This window comes from Bos taurus, chromosome 23, assembly GCF_002263795.3.
Source record: "Bos taurus isolate L1 Dominette 01449 registration number 42190680 breed Hereford chromosome 23, ARS-UCD2.0, whole genome shotgun sequence".
Taxonomy (NCBI): domain Eukaryota; kingdom Metazoa; phylum Chordata; class Mammalia; order Artiodactyla; family Bovidae; genus Bos; species Bos taurus.
In genome coordinates, this window is record NC_037350.1 from 16,254,151 (window position 1) to 16,274,386 (window position 20,236).

General features: G+C 40.1%; 1 protein-coding gene across 15 annotated transcripts in view; it reads left to right on the plus strand.

The window, feature by feature from the left end:
• The first annotated feature begins 1,286 nt into the window (after positions 1-1,286).
• Positions 1,287-20,236, plus strand: part of UBR2 (ubiquitin protein ligase E3 component n-recognin 2) — a 112,366-nt gene continuing 93,416 nt past the window's right edge. For 13 of the 15 annotated variants that reach the window (XR_009492471.1, XR_009492472.1, XM_059880356.1 and 10 more), the window contains exons 1-2: positions 1,287-1,683; positions 9,978-10,237. Coding sequence is in view for 12 of the 15 variants with exons in the window: in XM_059880356.1 (XP_059736339.1) it covers positions 1,606-1,683; positions 9,978-10,237 (338 nt within the window). In the remaining 3 variants the exon portion in view is untranslated. Of the gene's footprint in view, positions 1,684-9,977; positions 10,238-20,236 lie in introns of those variants that run through there. The other 2 variants (NM_001192638.1, XM_024983620.2) reach the window with 2 other exon arrangements.

Genomic DNA, 20,236 nt, shown 5'->3' on the forward strand with positions numbered 1-20,236 from the left:
CTCTGGTTAGGGAGCCCATCAGGGCAAGGAGGTTGAGCAAAGAAGAAAGTAACATATATGTATATATAAAAGACCCTTTCAAGATCTCTCATTCTAGGTATTTATGTATATATGCATACTTTTTTTTTTCTGGATAGAATCATAAGAAAGTATTAAAAATGCTTTTCTTTGTGGAGAAGGACTTTGGGTAAGAGGCATAGTTATCATTTTTCCCTTTAAAAATATTTCCATTAAGTTTGAAGTTCTAACTTATACATATATTAGTTTCATTTTTTAAAGCGATAACAAAGCTTATTTGGACTGTGGGATTATGAGTAATTTTTATTTCTTTTTTTTTTTTTAATTTTTATTTCTTTAAAAGAAAAAACTTGGGTAATATTATAGTTTTGTCAACAACACTAACACCCAGCAAAAAAAAAATTTCCCAAACCTGGATTCCATCAGAACTTTTTTTGCCTAATGTAATTCACAATTTCTTTGTGGGAATAAAGCTCATACCTAATACAACGTGTTAAGCAATTTTCTGACAAACTCTAAAGGATCTGAAGACTTGTTCTAAGAAACCCACCCACCTGTCAGTCAAGAGTCTAATCACCTCTACCGAAACATAATTTCCTTTTGTGTCCAACCTAACAATGATTATCTATTTCTATAAAACGTCCCGATCAAGAGTAAATCTTTGAATTGGCTCAGTAGACTCCTCCTTTGCAACAAGATTTGTAATAAATTTTAATAATTGGTCATAACTAAATCACTTGAAATGTTTCCTTTCACACCAGTTTAACATGTTTTAAAAACCTTCAAAATCCTGGGGGATGTACACCTTCGTTACCAGTGTTGATGGATGACAGGGCCATAAACACTACAGAAATGTAACTATAGGAACGTTTATTCGTTTGACAAGTATTTGAATTCGTACCCACTCCAGGCTTTGAAAAGCATTTGAGTTCTACCACGTGCCAGGCACCGTTCTAAGCTCTGGGATACAAAAATGAACAAACGGTGTTGAGGGATAAAGCTACAGTACCACACAGTATCTCGCGCTTCTGCCTCTTCCCAGGTGGTCTCTTCCCACGATTCTAGCTGTGCAGAAAAGCCCCGCCCGCTCATCTGCCATTTCTCCAAGCTCTTAGGAGACGAAGGGACTACAACTCCCACAATGCCATCCTGGGTGGGAGGATGGGTTCCTTGTAAGGGTTCCACCTTTTCCCTGGCCTTACGGAGGACGACTACAACTCCCAGAGTGCTCTGCTTCCTCTTTGGGGTGTTATTGCCCCTTTTACGGTGCCGGACGCTGTAGAAACGGGCTAGAGTGCCAGGTCCGATGTTTTCTGTGTCCTTCCCCGAGGCAGGGACGAGGCGGTGACTTGACTCTTGGGCGCAGAGCCCGGGAGGGAGCGCAGGAGACGCTGTCCCTTCTGCCCGGCTCACCTCGCCCTGCTCTTCGTCTTCTCCACCCGCAGCCACCTGAACTCCTGCTCAAGACCGACCGCCCCAGGCAGGGTGGTGACTTTGCACCCCACCTCACCGCCCCGGGCCGTGGCGAGGCCGCTGCCCTCGGGGCGGCAGTAGCGGCGTCAGCGCTGGGGAGGCGAAGGAGGGAAAATGGCGTCGGAGCTGGAGCCTGAGGTGCAGGCCCTCGACCGGAGTTTGCTGGAATGTTCAGCTGAGGAGACCGCGGGGGTGAGTGCCTGGACCGGGGCTAGGATGTCCGGCCGTGGCAGGCCGCGCCCCGGGGGAGGAACCGACTCCTGGGAATCCCTGGGTGGCGGGCCCTGACTTGGGGTGACGACCCGGCGCGCGGGGCCTCGCCGTGTAGGTAATGGCCCGGGGAGGCCCCAGATCCTGCCCCTCTCCGTCCCTCTTTATCCACAAGTAGCCGGCAGCGCTGCTGGGTGCACCAGCCACCCTCGCGTTCCCTTTCGCTCTTCCATTATTCCTTCTTTCCCTCTCACTCCCAGTAAGTCCCCCAGCACAGGGCCTTTGCCCTCTGTGCCAACTCTGCTTCCTGGTTTTTTGGATACTTTGTCTTCCTGATTCCTTTTAGGGAGATAAGCGGAGCCTTGCCTCCTCATTTGAAACCTGCCGCCTTTACTTTGTTTCTGGCACCGGCCTTGGCATCCAAAGATGCCAGCAACACTGTTCTCCGTCTTTACCCCTCCTTTTCATTCCTTTTTTGCCCTGGTTTGGTCAGTCGACGTTAGTGAATGTGCGAAGAGTTAGTGTCTTGACACATTTATGGAGTGTGAGAAAGTGGTCGTTGAGACTGGGAGATTAAAACAATAATTCGTCTAGGAGTTGGGGGTAGTTGGACGGAGAACAAACGTTATATAACTTTGAGAGAGCGGCTGTCAGTAAATGGAAGCTAATAATGTGGCCACAGCATGGTGAGAGCAGTTAATGCCCCAAACTTAAAGCATTCAAAGCCAGTCTTGTGCTGAACCCGTAGTATGAATGTGCTCATATAAGTAGCAGAGTTATAAAACAATTAAAAAAACTCGATGGTATCTTTCCTCCAGAAGGACAGGGAACACCCATTAGAACAGATTGCCCAGAATGATTATGAATGGACCAAAACAGCTTAGGCCCCACCTTTCGTGCTTCTGATTTAAAAAAACTAATAGGGAGGAAGTGACCTTTGAGCACAAGTCAACAATCTGAATGTTAGGAACAAAATTGTAGTAGGGCACTATGGGGCTGTTGGTTAGTAAGGAGTTATTTTGGGCGAATTGATGAGGGCACTAGATCATAGGGGAAGTAAATGTCAGGAGTAGAGGTGAAAAGTTTCAAGAAACACGTTGTTGAACGATACGTCTTTGTTTTTAAACCAACTTGTTTAGTTCAGTTTTCATTTACTTTCTGCTTAATATTGCAACAACCCAAGGATTTTCCCCATCTGCCTTTCATTTATCGAGAGATTTGGGGAAAAAAAAAAAGAAAGCTGTGTTTGAAGTAAATAGTAAAATGATGATAACAGCTGTTCCCTATCCACGTCGTCCTGTCAGTATCCATGTTGATATCTGTCCTGTTATTTACCTGACGTTTTCTTTTTTACTCCACCGAGTTTTGCCCATGACCCAGTGGTACAGGCTATGTACTCTATTTTCCTAGTTCTAAAAGTGCAAGCTGTTGTACCCCTGAAACTAACACAACATTGGTAATCAACTAGACTCCAATATGAAATAAAATTTTAAATAAAAGTGCAAGTTATTTAGTGAGAGCTTCTCAAATTTGTTGAGATTTCCTGAGTAAACAGTTATAAAACCAATGCTAGAGACCAGTGCTCCTAGTCCCTGCATAGTGAAATTCTCAGTCAGATGTAGTGGGGGAGATTAAGGGAAATGCAATCAAAGTTTAGTACTCTGGACTTGGAGTTTGTGAACATCAGAGTCTGAGCTACATTTTAGTTTTGCTCTGTTTCCTTTTAAATGGATTTCTGAATAATAAGATGGAAAAAAATTTAGTCTGAAGGCCAACAAAATTTCTTAAAGATTCAGGCTAGTAGTAAAATACAGGATTCTTCAAGCAGTATAATTTGCCCGTACTTTGTGAAGCATTGATTGTCTGTATTTGGTTAAAACAGCATAATGCTTTAATATTCTTCCAGCTTCGGCTCCAGCCCAGCCTTTGTCACAAATTAAAATGAATAAAGTTTTCTCAGGTTAAAGTAAACTTTAGAGAGAATAAACAAGTAATAAACAGTTACTGCAGCCTTTAGACCTCTGTAACTGGTAATTGGTTGGGATCACATCCGTCTCAAATTACTTAATAAGCACTGGTGTCATCTTTCCCACACTGTATTTACACACTGGCTTTTCTTATTTGAATGAGGAGGAAGGACTATTTGTGACCCCATCTATTCTTTACTAGAATGCGTCACGGAAGTATGAAAGTACTCCAGTACTTTCAAGTTTAGGATAGTAAAGTGACTGGCCCTGTGTTCTAGTTTTCTCTTTCCTTTGGTAGAGTTGATTCTGCAAGTATGTTCAGTTCAGTTCAGTCGCTCAGTCGTGTCTGACTCTGCGACCCTGTGGACTGCAGCATACCAGGCTTCCCTTTCCGTCACCAACTCCCGGTTGTGCAAGTATATATGACTCCCCAATGGCACCCCACTCCAGTACTCTTGCCTGGAGAATCCCATGGATGGAGGAGCCTGGTAGGCTGAAGTCCATGGGGTCGCTAAGAGTCGGACACGACTGAGTGACTGTCACTTTCACTTTCCACTTTTGCGCATTGGAGAAGGAAGTGGCAACCCACTCCAGTGTTCTTGCCTGGAGAATCCCAGGGACGGGAGAGCCAGGTGGGCTGCCGTCTTTGGAGTCGCACACAGTCGGACAGGACTGAAGCGACTTAGCAGCAGCAGCAGCAGCAACACTTCTTGAGTCTATCTACATCTTATGCTCCACAGATTGGATTATATCTTTAAGTGGATGATTTGCTGCTGCTGCTGCTAAGTCGCTTCAGTCGTGTCCGACTCTGTGCGACCCCACAGACGGCAGCCCACCAGGCTTCCCTGTCCCTGGGATTCCCCAGGCAAGAACACTGGAGTGGGTTGCCATTTCCTTCTCCAATGCATGAAAGTGAAAAGTGAAAGTGATAGTCGCTCAGTCGTATCCTACTGTAGCGACCCCGTGGACTGCAGCCTACCAGGCTCTTCCGTCCATGGGATTTTCCAGGCAAAAGTACTGGAGTGGGGTGCCATTGCCTTCTCCGAAGTGGATATATTGTTTCTCCCCAAGTCTGAAAGAACTATGTATTCCTTACAGAAGTTTTATGTAGAGTATTATATCTATATTGATTACTTTTTACCTTAAAATTTTCAGCAGTTTTATATATTGCAATGTAATTCACATATCTTACAGTTCAGTTCAGTGGTTTTTAGTATATGCAGAGTTGTACAGCCATCACCACAATCAATTTTAGAACATTTTCATCACCTTCCCAAAAGAAGTCTTGTATCCATTAGCTGTACACTCCTCCTAACCTCCCAGACTCTAGGCCACTGCTGACCTGTTTCTTTGTTTCCATAGATTAGTCTCTTCTGGAAATTTAATATAAATGGGGTTATGTAATATGTTGTCTTTTGTGACTGGTTTCTTTTCGCTTAGCATAAGTATTCAAGGTTTGTCCTTATTGTAGCATGTATCCTCAATACTTCATTCCTTTTTACTGCCAAATGATAGTCCATTATGTGGATATACCATATTTTATTAATCCATTCATCAGTTGATGGCTGTTTGGGTTGTTCAACTTTTGGGAGATTATGAATTGTGTTAGTATGAACTTTTGTGTACAGTTTTTTTGTGGGAACATATGTTTTCGTTTCTATTGGGCATATACCCAGGAGAGGAATTGCTGGGTCAGGAATTGCTAGGCAGAAATGACTGCATCGTTTTACCTTCCTGTCTGCAGGTGCGGTTTTCAGTGGGTTTCACATCCTTGTTAACACTTGTTAGTTGTCTGTTTTTTCATTATAGCCATTCTATTGGGTGTAAAGTTGGATCTCTTCATAGTTTTGATTTGTATTTCCCTCGTGACTCATGATGTTGAACATCTTTTCATAAGCTTTTTGGGTATTTGTTTATATTTTTTTTAAGTGTCAATTCGGATCTTTTGCCTATTTTTAAGTTAGATTTTTCTTGGTTCTAATTTTTTCTTAATATAGTCCTGAAAGCTCCGTTTCAGCATTAGTGATTGTTGCTTTAGATTGTTGTTTTATAGTTAACTTACATGTCGATTATCCTTGTTCAAAAGCAAAACCAAATGTGGTTAAAGAATACAGCTTTAATTTGGCAAGCATTATAGTTAGATACTGTGATACAAGCTTCCCTTGTGGCTTACCTGGAAAAGAATCCGCCTGCAATGTGGGAAACCTGGGTTCAATTCCTGGGTTGGGAAGATCCCCTGGAGAAGGGAAAGGCTACCCACTCCAGTATTCTGGCCTGGAGAATTCCAGGGACTGTATAGTCCATGGGGTCCCAAAGACTCAGACATGCCTGAGCGACTTTCACTTTCACTGTGCTAAACGAACTAACCCCAAGGGATTCTTTCATTTTTGTGTTTATTATACTTGCTCTCCATCCCAAGGCTGAAAATTAGCTTTCAAAATAGGAGAGAGCCTAGAAGCATTGTCATAACATGTTTACTATAGTGGAATGAGTTGACAGTTTCTCCACGTCCCTTGTGGAGGACTTCTAATAAGGTAGTGCTTGTTACTGTGATGTGCACGTTACATGGTCTGAAATAAGGACAGATTAACACGCAGCCGAATTGGGAATCTGGTCATTTTTCCTGTTGAAGAAATAGTTACAATTAGCTTATGTTCCTGAGAACTAATACAAAAAGCTATAGATTTTTTTCTTTTGAGAAATATGTGAACCATTGTTCTGAAATGCAGCCAGAAATTTTTTCCACCTGCTCATTTTCACTTCACAGCTTTTTCTTCTAATCTATACTGTTGCTGGTCACTAATTCTATATCTCTGGTATATAATTCCCATGTAAAGGTACTTTGCTTTGTTTATTAAGTGTTTTAAGTAAGGTGACTGATTTTTTATTCCTTAGCCAGAAGCTGATATTAGTTTCTGAATTTTTTGTTTAAGAAATCTATGAACATATTTAGCCCATCAGTGTTGTTGGAGCCACAGACAACATTTTCTTTTACAAAGCACCATCCTTTATCCTCCCTGAATCAAAATTCTGCAAAAGTAAACTTTTAAGAGAAATGGCAACATAAAATATAAGACAAAAAATCGCTGTTAAACAAAACCTTTAAATATGTTGTAAATTAAAATTGAAGCATAGTTTTCTAGGATCCTGGGGGCGAATTCTTAAATCTTAATGATTGTCTCCCTCCAAGTACTGTTTTCCAGGCAAGAACACGGACACGACTGAAGTGACTTAGCAGCAGCAAGTACTGTTTTAAGAGTAATTTAGTCTCTTTCCTACTTAATAAAAGGAGACAGAGCAAAATTAGTTACATTTGGAAAGGGGTTTCACTTCAGGGGTAAAGACTTTTTCACTGTTTTCAATTGTAAACTTCCATCCAGCCCTTATCTTATGAACAAGAGTTTTACATTTTTAGGAAAAGTTTTCTCAAGTGTGAAATTAACTAGAAAGTTAGTATATACTACCTCATGAATATTTAAAATCTCTCTGTGGAGTTATTTTTCAAAAAAAAGAAGTGGACTGAAGATTATGCAAGTAATAGTTAAAAAGAAGACCTTGTACTCTTTTTTTTTTTAATGTTTTATTTTATATTGGAGTATAGCCATTAGAAGACCTTATACTCTTGTCTTATGGTGTTAGACATCACTTGAATGCACTCTTTCTTAACAAGGATGTAATTTGAGACATATATGTAGTCTATAGGTAAACATGAGACCTATGAGTTAACAGATAACTGCATTTTTGTAGAAGTGAGTTGTTCCATGTTTTCTGATTTCAAATTTTTATTTGGTTTAGAGACAGAAAAGGTTGGTTGTAATTAACACAAGGAAATATGGAGGACAAGTAAACGTAGATGGAATTGGTATGGGAGGCAGGAATAAATAAATGACAGAATATGAGGAAAAATCTTAAGGTTTAGGGAAATAGAAAGAGAAAAGAATGGAGGTGGTTTGATGGATGCCTTATTATAGGGTTTACTTGGTTTGGTTTTTAGAGCCTGCACCTGGATTGGCTTTATTTATGCTTCCATAAAAGCCACATGGAGCATCTTTCTGTAATATCAACGTTAAGTGACAGTCAGTAGTACAGATATATTTATAGTCACTAGGTTAATGGATTTTGCTAAATGCCTGCTTGGGCTTGGTTCTGTTATAGATTTGGGGGTTGTTGGGGGTGGGGTAGAGGAACAGGAGATTAGGGTAAGGAATGGGCAGAGAAGGCGTCTTAGAGAAAGTGAAACATAAACTGAGATCTGAAGAATGAGTAGAAAATAGCCCTGGGAAGCAGAGAGGAGCAATGCCAGTCAGGAGGAGGAGACTAGTAAGTATAATACAAGACACAGGCTTTGTAAACCGTGTCAGTGGACTTGACTTGATCCTAAATAGAAGGGGAAACAGTGACACGATCAGATTGGCATTTTGCAAGAAATGCTCTGGTAGTGAGTTTGGAAAAATGGACTGTAGAGGGGCCAAACTAGTGGGGATCACCAGTTAGAATATGGTTGCACCAGTCTGATGGCTCTGGGCAGTTTGGACTAGGGTAGTGGGGGCACTGCCAGTAGGGATGGAGAGAAAGAAATGGATGGATTCAACAGATGTTGAGGAATCCTAATAGACAAGACATGATGATTAATTGAATGTTGGAGTAAGGAAGAAAGATTTCTGTGTTTTTTTTCTGGTTTGAATACCTGGTAGATGCTGGAGTTTAAAATAGGGAAATGGCAGGAGGTTTTGTGTTGTGGAAGATCATGAGTTCAATTTTGGACATATTGAGTTGGTGTCTGAAAGGAAAAACTGTTTCTTCTGTTTCTCTTTACATTCACACCAACACTCCCAGCCACCAAATGTAGGGGATTGTTTTTCCCACATCAAGCAGTTCTCTCCTTCTCAGCAGACACCAATTGGGTGCCCTACAAGTTGGTCAATTCTGACGTTATACACCTGGAGATAGCATCAGATCCCAAAGATTAAGGGCTCAGTCCCACAAAGCTGCCCCCATTACTACTTCAGATGCCACTCACAAGCAGGGGGTCCTCAGGTTACCCACAATTTATGTTGCAAATGAGGGGGGTTCCTGTGACCCCCTCTTTGGGTTCAATAATTTGCTGCAGTGGCTGCCAGAACTCAAGGAAGCAGTTTATTTACTAGGTTACTTGTTTATTATAAAATGATACAACTCAGGAATAACCAAATGAAACAGAGGAAGGTATGTGGAGCTTCCATGCCCTTTCTGGGCATGTTAGCACCTCTGCCTGTTCATCAAGGAAGAAGGTGGCTGAACCTCAACACTTTGGGATTCTTATGGAGGCTTCATGCCTCCATAGGCGTGATGATCAAATCATTGGTCATGAGTGATTAACTTCACCTCCAGCACCTCTCCCTTCCCTGAAGTTGGTTGGGGTGGAGGCTGTAAGTTCCCACCTACTAATCATGTTCCTGTGGCAACCAGCTCCCCATCCTTAGGGGCTTTCCAAGAGTCACCTCAGTAACTGCAGTTCAGGTCTGATTGAAAGAGGTTTGCTTTGAATAACAAAAGACACTCCTTTCTTTATCTCACTTATACTTAGGAAATTTCAAGAGTTTTAGGAACTCTGTGCTAGGAATGAGAAAACCAAAAGTGTATTTCTTATTGTAAATTACAATATCGCAGCATCTGTTAGATATCTAAGTAGAATTACCACAGGTAGTAGGACATGAAAGTTTGGGTACAGGAAACAGTGGCTTTTTTAAATGTTTTTAGCGTGGAGAGCAAAGGAGAAAGGGTTTAAGCAGAGGTTGATCAGGGGGAAAAGAACATAATCATTAAAACAAAGTCTCTTGTGGGGTGTCATTTATTAATCATTGAGAAATAGAATTAGTATATTGGCTGTTCCTGTTTACTGTATGTTCTTGCTATCAGCAAACTGAAAAGAGAATCCAAATCACAATCAGTGTATCATTTGAGCAAAACAGTTGAAATTAGAAAGGAAGTCAGATGGGCTCAATGGCTAGCATCTTTGAGATGATTTGTTGTGGTTATTTTCCTGGACTGCCCATAGAAGGTTGCTTCAGGAGTCATTTTGAGGAGATGGGCTCATTTCACTGTTGATTTTGCTTTCACTTTAAGTAGAAATCTAAGATACTGGCTATTGTAGTTAAAATCTAAACGTTTTACCCTTTTTGAAAAGGCATACAGTGATGAATGTTGTCAATAAAACAGTTTATAAGATTCTTTTGTCATTATTTTTTGTGTCTAGAAGAAAACAGAGTAGATTTATTCAAATTTGCAGTTTATTGACTTTGTTTAAAATTATTTTTTCTTTTTTTAAAGAAATGGCTGCAAGCAACTGACCTCACTAGAGAAGTATACCAGCATTTGGCCCACTATGTACCCAAAATCTACTGCAGGGGTCCCAACCCTTTTCCACAGAAAGAAGACATGTTGGCACATCAAGTTTTGTTGGGACCAATGGAATGGTACCTTTGTGGTGAAGATCCTGAGTTGGGATTTTCCAAACTTGAACAAACAAATAAACCTTCTCATCTTTGTGGTCGTGTTTTTAAAGTGGGAGAACCTACATACTCTTGCAGGTAAGATATTGCCATTTTCTTTCTTTCCTTCTTGTTTTTACTTTTTTCATGAAACCTTACATTTTAATTTTTAAATTATGAAATATTATATAAATGTGTGTGTGTGTGTAAGTCTACACAACAAATATATTTGGTTTAATAACTTATTATAAACAAATATTATTTTCCAGGTCAAGAAATAGAGCATCACCAGGACTGCAGAGACCCATAGTGTGCTTTCTTCCTCCTCCATAGTTAACCCCTACCTTGACTCTTGTAATGATCACTTTCTTGCTTTTCTTGATAGAGTGGTTCTTTTTGATGTTCGAATTACCCCATGTTTGGCCTTTGAATGCCCCATCACACTAGCTTCTTGGTCATTTTCACATGCCTTTCATAGTCTTTGGGTGCTTCTTTGCTTTCTGGCACAAGATGTCCACACCTCACTTTGTACTTACTCTGACCCATATATGCAATCAGCCACTTATGCAGGGAGTTTCCTTTTAGTTGGGAATGTTAGGAACCATGGTCTGGGTACTATATGTACTTAGTACTACTAGGTTGACTTTATATTTCTTGTTGAGAATTGAGTGTACAGGGGTAGAAGATGGAGAGGAAAGTGCTCTGTTTCCTTTTAGGACTATCTTCTCCTGTTTCTCAGAACTAATCATTATTGACAAACTCTTATATATCCTTCCAGAAATTTTTTGTGCCTATACATGCCATATATGGGGCTATCTTAAACATATATATGCAGACATACATAGAAAAGGGACTATGTTAGATATACTGGGCTAAGTTTTCCTTTCTCTACAAAATCTTGCCATTGACATCTGTCCATATCGGCTCATATAGCTAGGTAATATTCCATTGTGTGGATACAGTATTGATTGTATTATATTTTTTTCTTTAAGACTTTTTCCCATGCAACTTAATTTTGGTTACAACTTCTGGGTGTCTGTTGCAGTCTTTCTTTATGGTTAGAATACCAATCAAGAGCTTTTTATATATTGAAAGACTGTTAGATCTAGTTTTTTGTTTGTCTATACAGAAACCTAAGTCCCTTATTGGTATTTGGAGAAGTAGATCTAGTTTAATCGCATGATTTACAGATGAGGAAACTGAGATCCAATTGTTGCAATAACATCCTTTGTGTCAAAAATATCCAGTTCCAAAGCATGCATTTGTATGTCGTGTCTTTGAATCTTCAGTTTGGAATGTTGCATTGGTTTTTCTTTGACTTTCATGATCTGGACACTTTTGACAAGTACAGGCCAAATGCCTCTCAATTTGGGTTTGTCTGTATGCTTCATGGTTAGAGTCAGGTTGTTTCTTTCACAGAAATATTACAAAAATTACATGTTCTCAGTGTTCCAGGTTTGAACCAAAGTGTTCCAGTTTGGTTCAATAGCTCTTTAACTTTGATCACTTGATTTCTGCAAGGCTTCTCTGCTGTGGAGTTACTCTTTTTCCCTCTCTAATCACTAAATATTTGGTGGTGAGATACTTTGAGACATATTAAATATCCTCTTTCTTACCAAATGTTCAGTTTTTTATTTGTATCAGTATGTATTCATGGAGTCCCATTATTCTGGTGGTCAAAATTGTCCTAGATTTGACCAGTGGAAGGCCTTTCAGGCAGTTTCCCTGGTGGCTCAGACAGTAAAGAATCTGCCTGCAATGTGGGAGACCTGGATTCCATCCCTGGGTTGGGAAGATCCCTTGGAGAAGGGAAAGGCTACCCACTCCAGTATTCTTGCCTAGAGAATCCCCATGGACACAGGAGCCTGGCGGGCTGCAGTCCATGGGGTCGCAAATAGTCAGACACAACAGAGTGACTAAGCATGCACACACAGGCCTTCAAGCTGTCTTTGTTGTTTTTTATGTCCCCATCATTCTTTGAGCACTTCCTTTTTCTGACACAAGATGTTCTGAACACATCTTGGACTTTTCTCTGCCTTAGTTCTGAAATCAACCATTTCTCCAAGGAACCTGTTCCTTTTTAGTAGAGATCAGTGTTCAGAAATAAGATAGTAAGTCTACTTGTTGCTGTTGGTATGTCACTAATCCCAAACCCTGTCAGTGGATCTGTGTATCTGTATGTAGGTCTCTCTAGTTCTAGTCCAGCACCACAGGATTCTTTATTGTTTTCTTCCTTTGCATATTTTGTCTCTTCTCTAATGATGCCATGTGTGTCTGTGTATGGGGCCATCCCAGGGGAGAACAGGTTGGGTGCTAGTTTGAATGCTTTGTAAGGAGGGTTTGATTAAATTGACAGTTCTGAGAGCTTCCATGACTAGAAGAAAAAGAAGTAGAAAGAAGCTTGTTTTCAGCAGTGATCATGGAATTGGCTTTTTTGGGGGTTTGGAGAAGTGGAGGTGGGATGACAGGAGGAGGAATGTATTTATTCCCTCAGTGAAAGTGGTGCACTGAAAAGCTGTTTGCCTATATTTGAAGATTAAGTGTGCCTGTAGGATTTGTTGGTGAAACCAAGTCAGGATGATCTCAGAAGAGTTTTCCTGTATGTGTATGGTAGAGGCTGGAGTCTTTGAGATATAAAATCATTAGAGTGTGGAGGTATAGGTTAATCCATTCATACCTATCATGGGTATTCTAACTGTGTATTTAGAGAATGTATAGAATCAATGAAAAGGAAGGTTCCTTGGGTAAGAATTTCCATGTTCATGACATCATCTAAAGGGTCACGAAAGTGAAAGTGTCTCAGTTGTGTCCAACTTTTTGCGACCCCATGGACTATACAGTCCATGAAATTCTCTAGGCCAAAATACTGGAGTGGTTAGCCTTTCCCTTCTCCAGGGGATCTTTCCAACCCAGGGATCAAACCCAGGTCTCCCACATTGCAGGCGGATTCGTTACCAGCTGAACCACAAGGGAAGCCCCAGAATACTGGAGTGGGTAGCCTATCCCTTCTCTAGCAGATCTTCCCAACCCAGGAATTGAACTGGGGTCTCCTGCATTGCAGGTAAATTCTTAACCAACTGAGCTATCAGGGACATTTATGCCCAGAATGGTTGAAGAAAGAAAGCAGTATGCAGTAACCTGTACTTGGACAGACAAGTACCCTGAAATGGGGGAGAGGGATATAATTATGATGGCCTCCTAGGACTCAAGCTGGAACCAGACTCTTAGAGGATATTTCTAAACTTTGTTGTTACTTAAAGTTGGCCAACTCCAGGTTATGAGCACAGACTTCTACAACATTGTCTAAAGTACAACTGAAAGTTGGGGACCTCCTGAGCCACACTCAATTCTGATCTGCTGGTTACAAATTTCAAGCATCTCCATAGATTATCTTAGGTTGGATAATCACTGGAACAATTCACAGAACTCAGGGAAATGCTGTAGTTATGATTAAAGTTTTATCATAGCAAAAACACACAAATCTGAACTAGCCAAAAGGCAAGATTTCCAAATGCAATGTTTTCTAATTCTCAGGGACATGTTGTTATCTTCCCAGCACATTTACTGCATGACAACAAAGTATTGCCAACCAGGGAAGCTCACCCAAGCTTAGGTGTCCAGAGTTTTTATTGGGGTTTCTTATATTGAATACTGGTTTATTGAATCATTGCCCACATGACTCAGTTTCCAATTCCACTGCCCTTCCCAGTGGCAGAGCTGTGCCTGAAAGCCCCAGTCCTCTAATCACATGATTTAGTTCAGTTCAGTCGCTCAATTGTGTCCGACTCTGTGACCCCGTGAATCTCAGCACGCCAGGCCTCCCTGTCCATCACCAACTCCTGGAGTTCACACAAATTCATGTCCATCGAGTTGATGATACCATCTAGCCATCTCATCCTCTGTCGTCACATGGTATTAGCCCTCTAATCACATTGGCCCTCTACTCACTTGCTCTAATCACGTGGTTAGTTTTCTGGTATGGCCAACCTCCACTCTGAGTTACTTAATTCTGCCTGCGCTCTTTGACAACCTAGAGGGGTGGCATGGGGAGGGAGGTTCAAGAGGGAGGGGATATGTATGCCCTTGGCTTATTCATGTTGATGTATGGCAGAAGCCATCACATTGTAAAGTAATTCAGTTCAGTTCAGTCACTCAGTTGTGTTCGACTCTTTGCATCCCCATGGACTGCAGCACACCAGGCTTCCCTGTCCATCACCAAGTACCAGAGCTTGCTCAAACTCATGCTCATTGAGTCGGTTGTGCCATACAACTGTCTCATCCTCTGTTGTCCCCTTCTCCTCCTGCCTTCAATCTTGCCCAGTATCAGGGTCTTCTCCAGTGAGTCCGTTCTTCACATCAGCTGGCCAAAGTATTGAAGTTTCAGCTGCAGCATCAGTCCTTCCAGTGAATATTCAGGACTGATTTCCTTTAAGAATGACCGGTTTGTTCTCCTTGCAGTCGAAGGGACTCTCAAGAGTCTTCTCCAACACCACAATTTAAAAGCATCAATTCTTTGGTGCTCAGCTTTCTTTATGGTCCAACTCTCAGATCTGTACATGACTACTGGAAAAACCATAGCTTTGACTAGACGGACCTTTGTTGGCAAAGTAATGTCCCTGCTTTTTAATATGCTGTCTAGATTGGTCATAGCTTTTCTTCCAAGGAGCAAGCATCTTTTAATTTCATGGCTGCAGTCACCATCTGCAGTGATTTTGGAGCCCCCCAAAATAAAATCTCACTGTTTCCATTGTTTCCCCATCTGTTTGCCATGGAGTGATGGGACCAGATGCCATAATCTTACTTTTCTGAGTGTTGAGTTTTAAGCCAACTTTTTCACTGGCTTCTTTCACTTTTATCAAGACGTTCTTTAGTTCCTCTTGGCTTTCTGCCATGAGGGTGTTATTATCTGCATATCTGAGGTTATTGATATTTCTCCCAGCAGTCTTGATTCCAGCTTGTGCCTCATCCACACGGCATTTCGCTTGATGTACTCTGCATATAAGTTAAATAAGCAGGGTGACAATATACTCCTGTCCTGATTTGGAACCAGTCTGTTCCATGTCCAGTTCTAACTGTTGCTTCTTGACCTGCATACTGATTTCTCAGGAGGCAGATCAGGTGATCTGGTATTCCTATCTCTTGAAGAATTTTCCACAGTTTGTTGTGATCCACACAGTCAAAGGCTTTGGTATAGTCAATAAAGCAGAAGTAGATGTTTTTCTGGAACTCTCTTGCTTTTTTGATGATGCAATAGATGTTGGCAATTTGATTTCTGGTTCCTCTGCCTTTTCTAAATCCAGCTTGAATATCTGGAAGTTCACAGTTCATGTACTGTTGAAGCCTGGCTTGGAGAATTTTGAGCATTACTTTGCTAGTGTGTGAGATGACTGCAATTGTGCTGTAGTTTGAAAGTTCTTTGGCATTGCCTTTCTTTGGGATTAGAATGAAGACTGAACTTTTCTAGTCCTGTGGCCACTGCTGAGTTTTCCAAATTTGTTGGCATATTGAGTGCAGCACTTTAACAGCATCATCTCTTAGGATTTGAAATAGCTCAACTGGAGTTCCATCACCTCCACTAGCTTTGTTCGTAGAGATAATTCCTAAGGCCCACTTGACTTCACATTCCAGGATGTCTGGCTCTAGGTGAGTGATCACACCATCATGATTATCTGGGTCATGAAGATCTCTTTTGTATAGTTGTTCTGTGTGTTCTTGCTACCTCTTCTTAATATCTTCTGCTTCTGGTAGTTCTGTACCATTTCTGTCCTTTATTGTGTCCATCTTTGCATGAAATGTTCCCTTGGTGTCTTTAATTTTCTTGAAGAGAGTAATTATCTGCCAATTAAAAATAAAATAAAATTTAAAAAAAAGTTACCTCATTAGTGTAAACTTTCAGATATGTGGGTGGAGTGGAAGCGTGAATAACAAAGACACTCCTATATATGGGAAATTTCAAGGATTTAGAGTTTCTTCCTAGGAACCCCAAAGGTCAGCCAAACTCTCTATCACACAGTTGTTAAGAAAGTAAGTGAGGTCCTTTGTATAGTGCTTTCCACAATATTTGGTACATAATAAACTCTTGGTAAATGGGGTCTGAGGATGAACGTGTTATGTTTAAAGCAGTACATGAAACCCAGTACCTTGATAAGATGACATGGAGTCTGTTATTTGGAAAGATGAAATACGGTTATTGGAATTCTGGGAGAGTTTCTAAACTAGACCCTTTAGGAGAAAGGTGAGTTATGTCTGTAGGTTGGAGATTTTCTTTAACCAGAAAAAATGATACTCAGGAGTCTTTAAAATGAATCTGTGAAGGAAATTAAGTTAATTTTTCTGTTATTTGTTCATCATTTCTAAAATCGTGTAGATCTCAGATGATCTCGCTGAAGCCGCTGTGATGTCAGAAAAGCTATTTGTTTTCAGACAGTAGAGTAGTTTTTATATTTGTCTATACTTAGTTGGGAGAAGGCAGTAGCAACCCACTCCAGTATTCTTGCCTGGAAAATCCCATGGATGGAGGAGCCTGGTAGGCTGCAGTCCATGGGGTCGAGAAGAGTTGGACACGACTGAGCGACTTCACTTTGACTTTTCACTTTCATGCATTAGAGAAGGGAATGGCAACCCACTCCAGTGTTCTTGCCTGGAGAATCCCAGGGATGGCAGAGCCTGGTAGGCTGCCGTCTGTGGGGTCGCACAGAGTCAGACACGACTGAAGCGACTTAGCAGCAGCAGCAGCAGCAGCATACTTAGTTGGGCTTCCCTGGTGGCTCAAACAGTAAAGAATCCGCCTGCAATGCGGGAGACCTGGGTTCGATCCCTGGGTTGGAAAGATCCCCTGGATAAGGGAAAGGCTACCCACTTCAGTATTCTTGCCTGGAGAATCCCCATGGACAGATGGGCCTGACAGGCTACTGTCCATGGGGTCCCAAGGAATGGGACACGACTGAGCTACTTTGACTTTCACTTTTTCATACTTAGTTCTCTATTAGGAAAAATGGAATCAAATGTGGCACTTGTTATTTCTTTCTAAATAGAGATGATTGTTATTAGGGACAATCATGTTAGTGTGATGTTGATCATAAGTACTTATTTTGATATCTCATAACCATTAAGAAAAAGAAAATACTAGTAAAATGTGAAATCATATTTTGGTTTATGAGTTTAACATTAAGTTAATTCCATTGTTTTTTGTTGCAAAGTTAAATTAAAAACATTCTTATTTAACATTTAAAAGCTTACTGCTTAAATATTACAGATAACCAGAATTTGGAGTTGGGAGTTATGCTGCCATCAGTTAGAAATATTCTTAGTACATGTTTCCAGATAGTACTTTATGATTCTTTGTTATGAACAATTTTGCTTGTTTAATTTTTTTAAACATTGAGTCTGTCAGTAATGATAGATGAGGTTATGTTAAAAATAACCAACAAACTTACCATCTCAGAGACTTTAAATACCCAAAATACATTTATTACTCAGACTGTGTGACCAGATTGGTGGGGGTGATGAGTGGGGGCTCTGCTCTAAGTAGTTACTTTATACCACGTGGCATCTTGGTCAACTTAATATTTTTTTAAGGGTCACCAGAGCAAGGAAATAGGAGGGTCTTACACAGCAAATAAATTGCTCTGGCTCAAAAGTGACCACCATGCCTACATCCCTTTACCTAGAACTGGTTAGAAGGCCTCTGACTCCAAAACAGGGCAAGGAAGTGTATTTTTTTCTGTGTCTGGTAGAGATGCAGACTTGAAAGTGGATGAACATTAGAAGTGTTTTCAGTGATCTTTGGAGTTTGGGTGTTATTTTTCCTTCCTCACAGGATTGTTAGGATAAAAAGAGGTATAGTATAGAAAAACACTTAGGGAACTATAAGGAATTTTTATATGTAAGATTTTTTAAGCCGAATACTCAGTCTTAAAATTCATTATTGAGCCATGAGTAATAAATATCTTAGGCAGAGGGAAAGAGGTGGTTTCATTCCTTTTCTCTCTGGAAATATAGAACTCTAATATGGAAGAAACACTTATTTTCAGTAAGAAGAATTTGTTCAATTTTTTGCTTTTTAAAAAACTTGAACACTTGATGTTTTTTTTAGGAGAGTTCTATTTTAAGACTGTTTTTTAAGAACATGAGTGGTCCAGAGATTGAAATCAATGCTGTGTTAGTTTAAAAAATATATGGATGTGATACATGAGTAAAATTGTGCTGTGTGTATTTGTAAATGTGGCTTTTTTTCATGAAACAATTTGTCTTAGAGATCTTTCTCAGTCAGTTTATATAAATCTACTTCATTCTTTTAACTGCTGTATTTCCACAGTAAGGCCAGGCCATGATTTATTTGTTTGCCCTATTAATGAAATGAGAAATGGACAATTTCTAGGATTTTTTTTTTATCCTGTAGCAAACCATGCTGCAGGGAACATTCTGTACCTATTTCTACACATCTCTTTTTATACACATTTTAGTGTTTTTCAAGATAGATACCTATTAGTAGAAACAGAATTTCATTGCTGGGTATTATCACTGTGTTCTTCAATGTACTGGAATTTCCCTTGTCTACTTTGCTCTCTCCAACCTGGAAAAGTAACAGAAAGTGGGTAGTTGATATCTCCTAGATAGGTTGAATTTCTGTGGTTGTCCAAAATGAATCTTGTATTCTTGGTTTGGATATTTATGGTCATTTTTATTTACTTTTTTTTTATGCACCAATTTGGTGTAAGATTGAACATAGCCATACATGGGGTATATTCATACCATAGCCATAATACCAACTTTACATGTATGCCTTTTATCCAGTTGTTGGGGAATAGTAGATGTATGAATAGGTTACTGTGGGGTAATCCTTTTAGATAAGGAAACTTGGATTTATATCACCAACATTTTCCTAATGATATCATATTTGAGTTCTTTATTTCTTAGAGGAAAGTTTACATATTTCAAAAGGCACAAATCTTAATTGTACATTTTTGACAATAGTTAACCTCATGTAACTCACATCCTGTCAAGCAGAGAACATTTCCATCTGACTGAAAATTTCCTTGTTAAGGACTTCAAGCCCTAGGTAACCACTATTCTGATATTTTCACCTTAGATTAGTTTTGTCCATTCTAGAACTTCATCAAAATGAAATCATACTCCTTTGTGCCTGGCTTCTTTTACTCAGCATAATGTATATCTGATTGATCTAGAATCCTATAATTATTAGAAATTGTTTCCACTTGTATTGCTGAGTAGTTGTCCATTGTATGAATGTACTTTAATTGCCCATAATCCATTGTTCTACTGATAAACATTTGAGTTGTTTCAGTTTGAGGTTATCATAAGTCTTCTATGGCTTTTTTTTAATCAGTTCATTCTGGTTTTTGGTAGAAATTTAAAATATTTAAAGGAAAGGAAAATGGTAGTTTGTTTCATAAATCATATCAGCTTATGCCAACATTATTTAAATGCAACTTATTCAAGTATTAAACATTATTATTTTAAATCTCTGTGTTTAAAATACCAATAAAGAAACTCCCTGGTGGTCCACTGGTTGGAATTCAGCTTCCACTGCAAGGGGCATAGGTTCAGTCCTGGTTGGGGAATGAAGATCCAGCATGTTGCATGGCACAGCCAAGCAATTTTTAAAAATAAAAGACCAAATAATAAATATTACACTATTAAAAGTCTTCAGCTTTTTATGACACACTTTAGGAATATTAAGACACCATTGGTCGTTGGTTGTTTATTCCCAAATTGCCCAGGCTCCTCTGTCCATGGGATTTCAAACCCACGTCTCCTACATTGCAGGCAGATTCTTTACCAGTGGGCCACCAGGGAAGACACCAGTAAGATAAGCTTTTCTATACTGTTATTATTCTGATAGACTGTCTATACTGTTATTATTCTGATAGACTGAACACTCTTAGCTGATCCATTAGTTACTGGCCATGACTATTTGCAAACAAGTCTTTGTGTGGACATATGTTTAATTTTGGGCTTCCCTGGTGGCTCAGTTGTAAAGAATCTGCCTCCAGTGCAAGAGATGCAGGAGACATGGATTTGATCCCTGGGTTGGGAAGATTCCCTGAAGGAGGAAATGGCAACCCACTCCAGTAT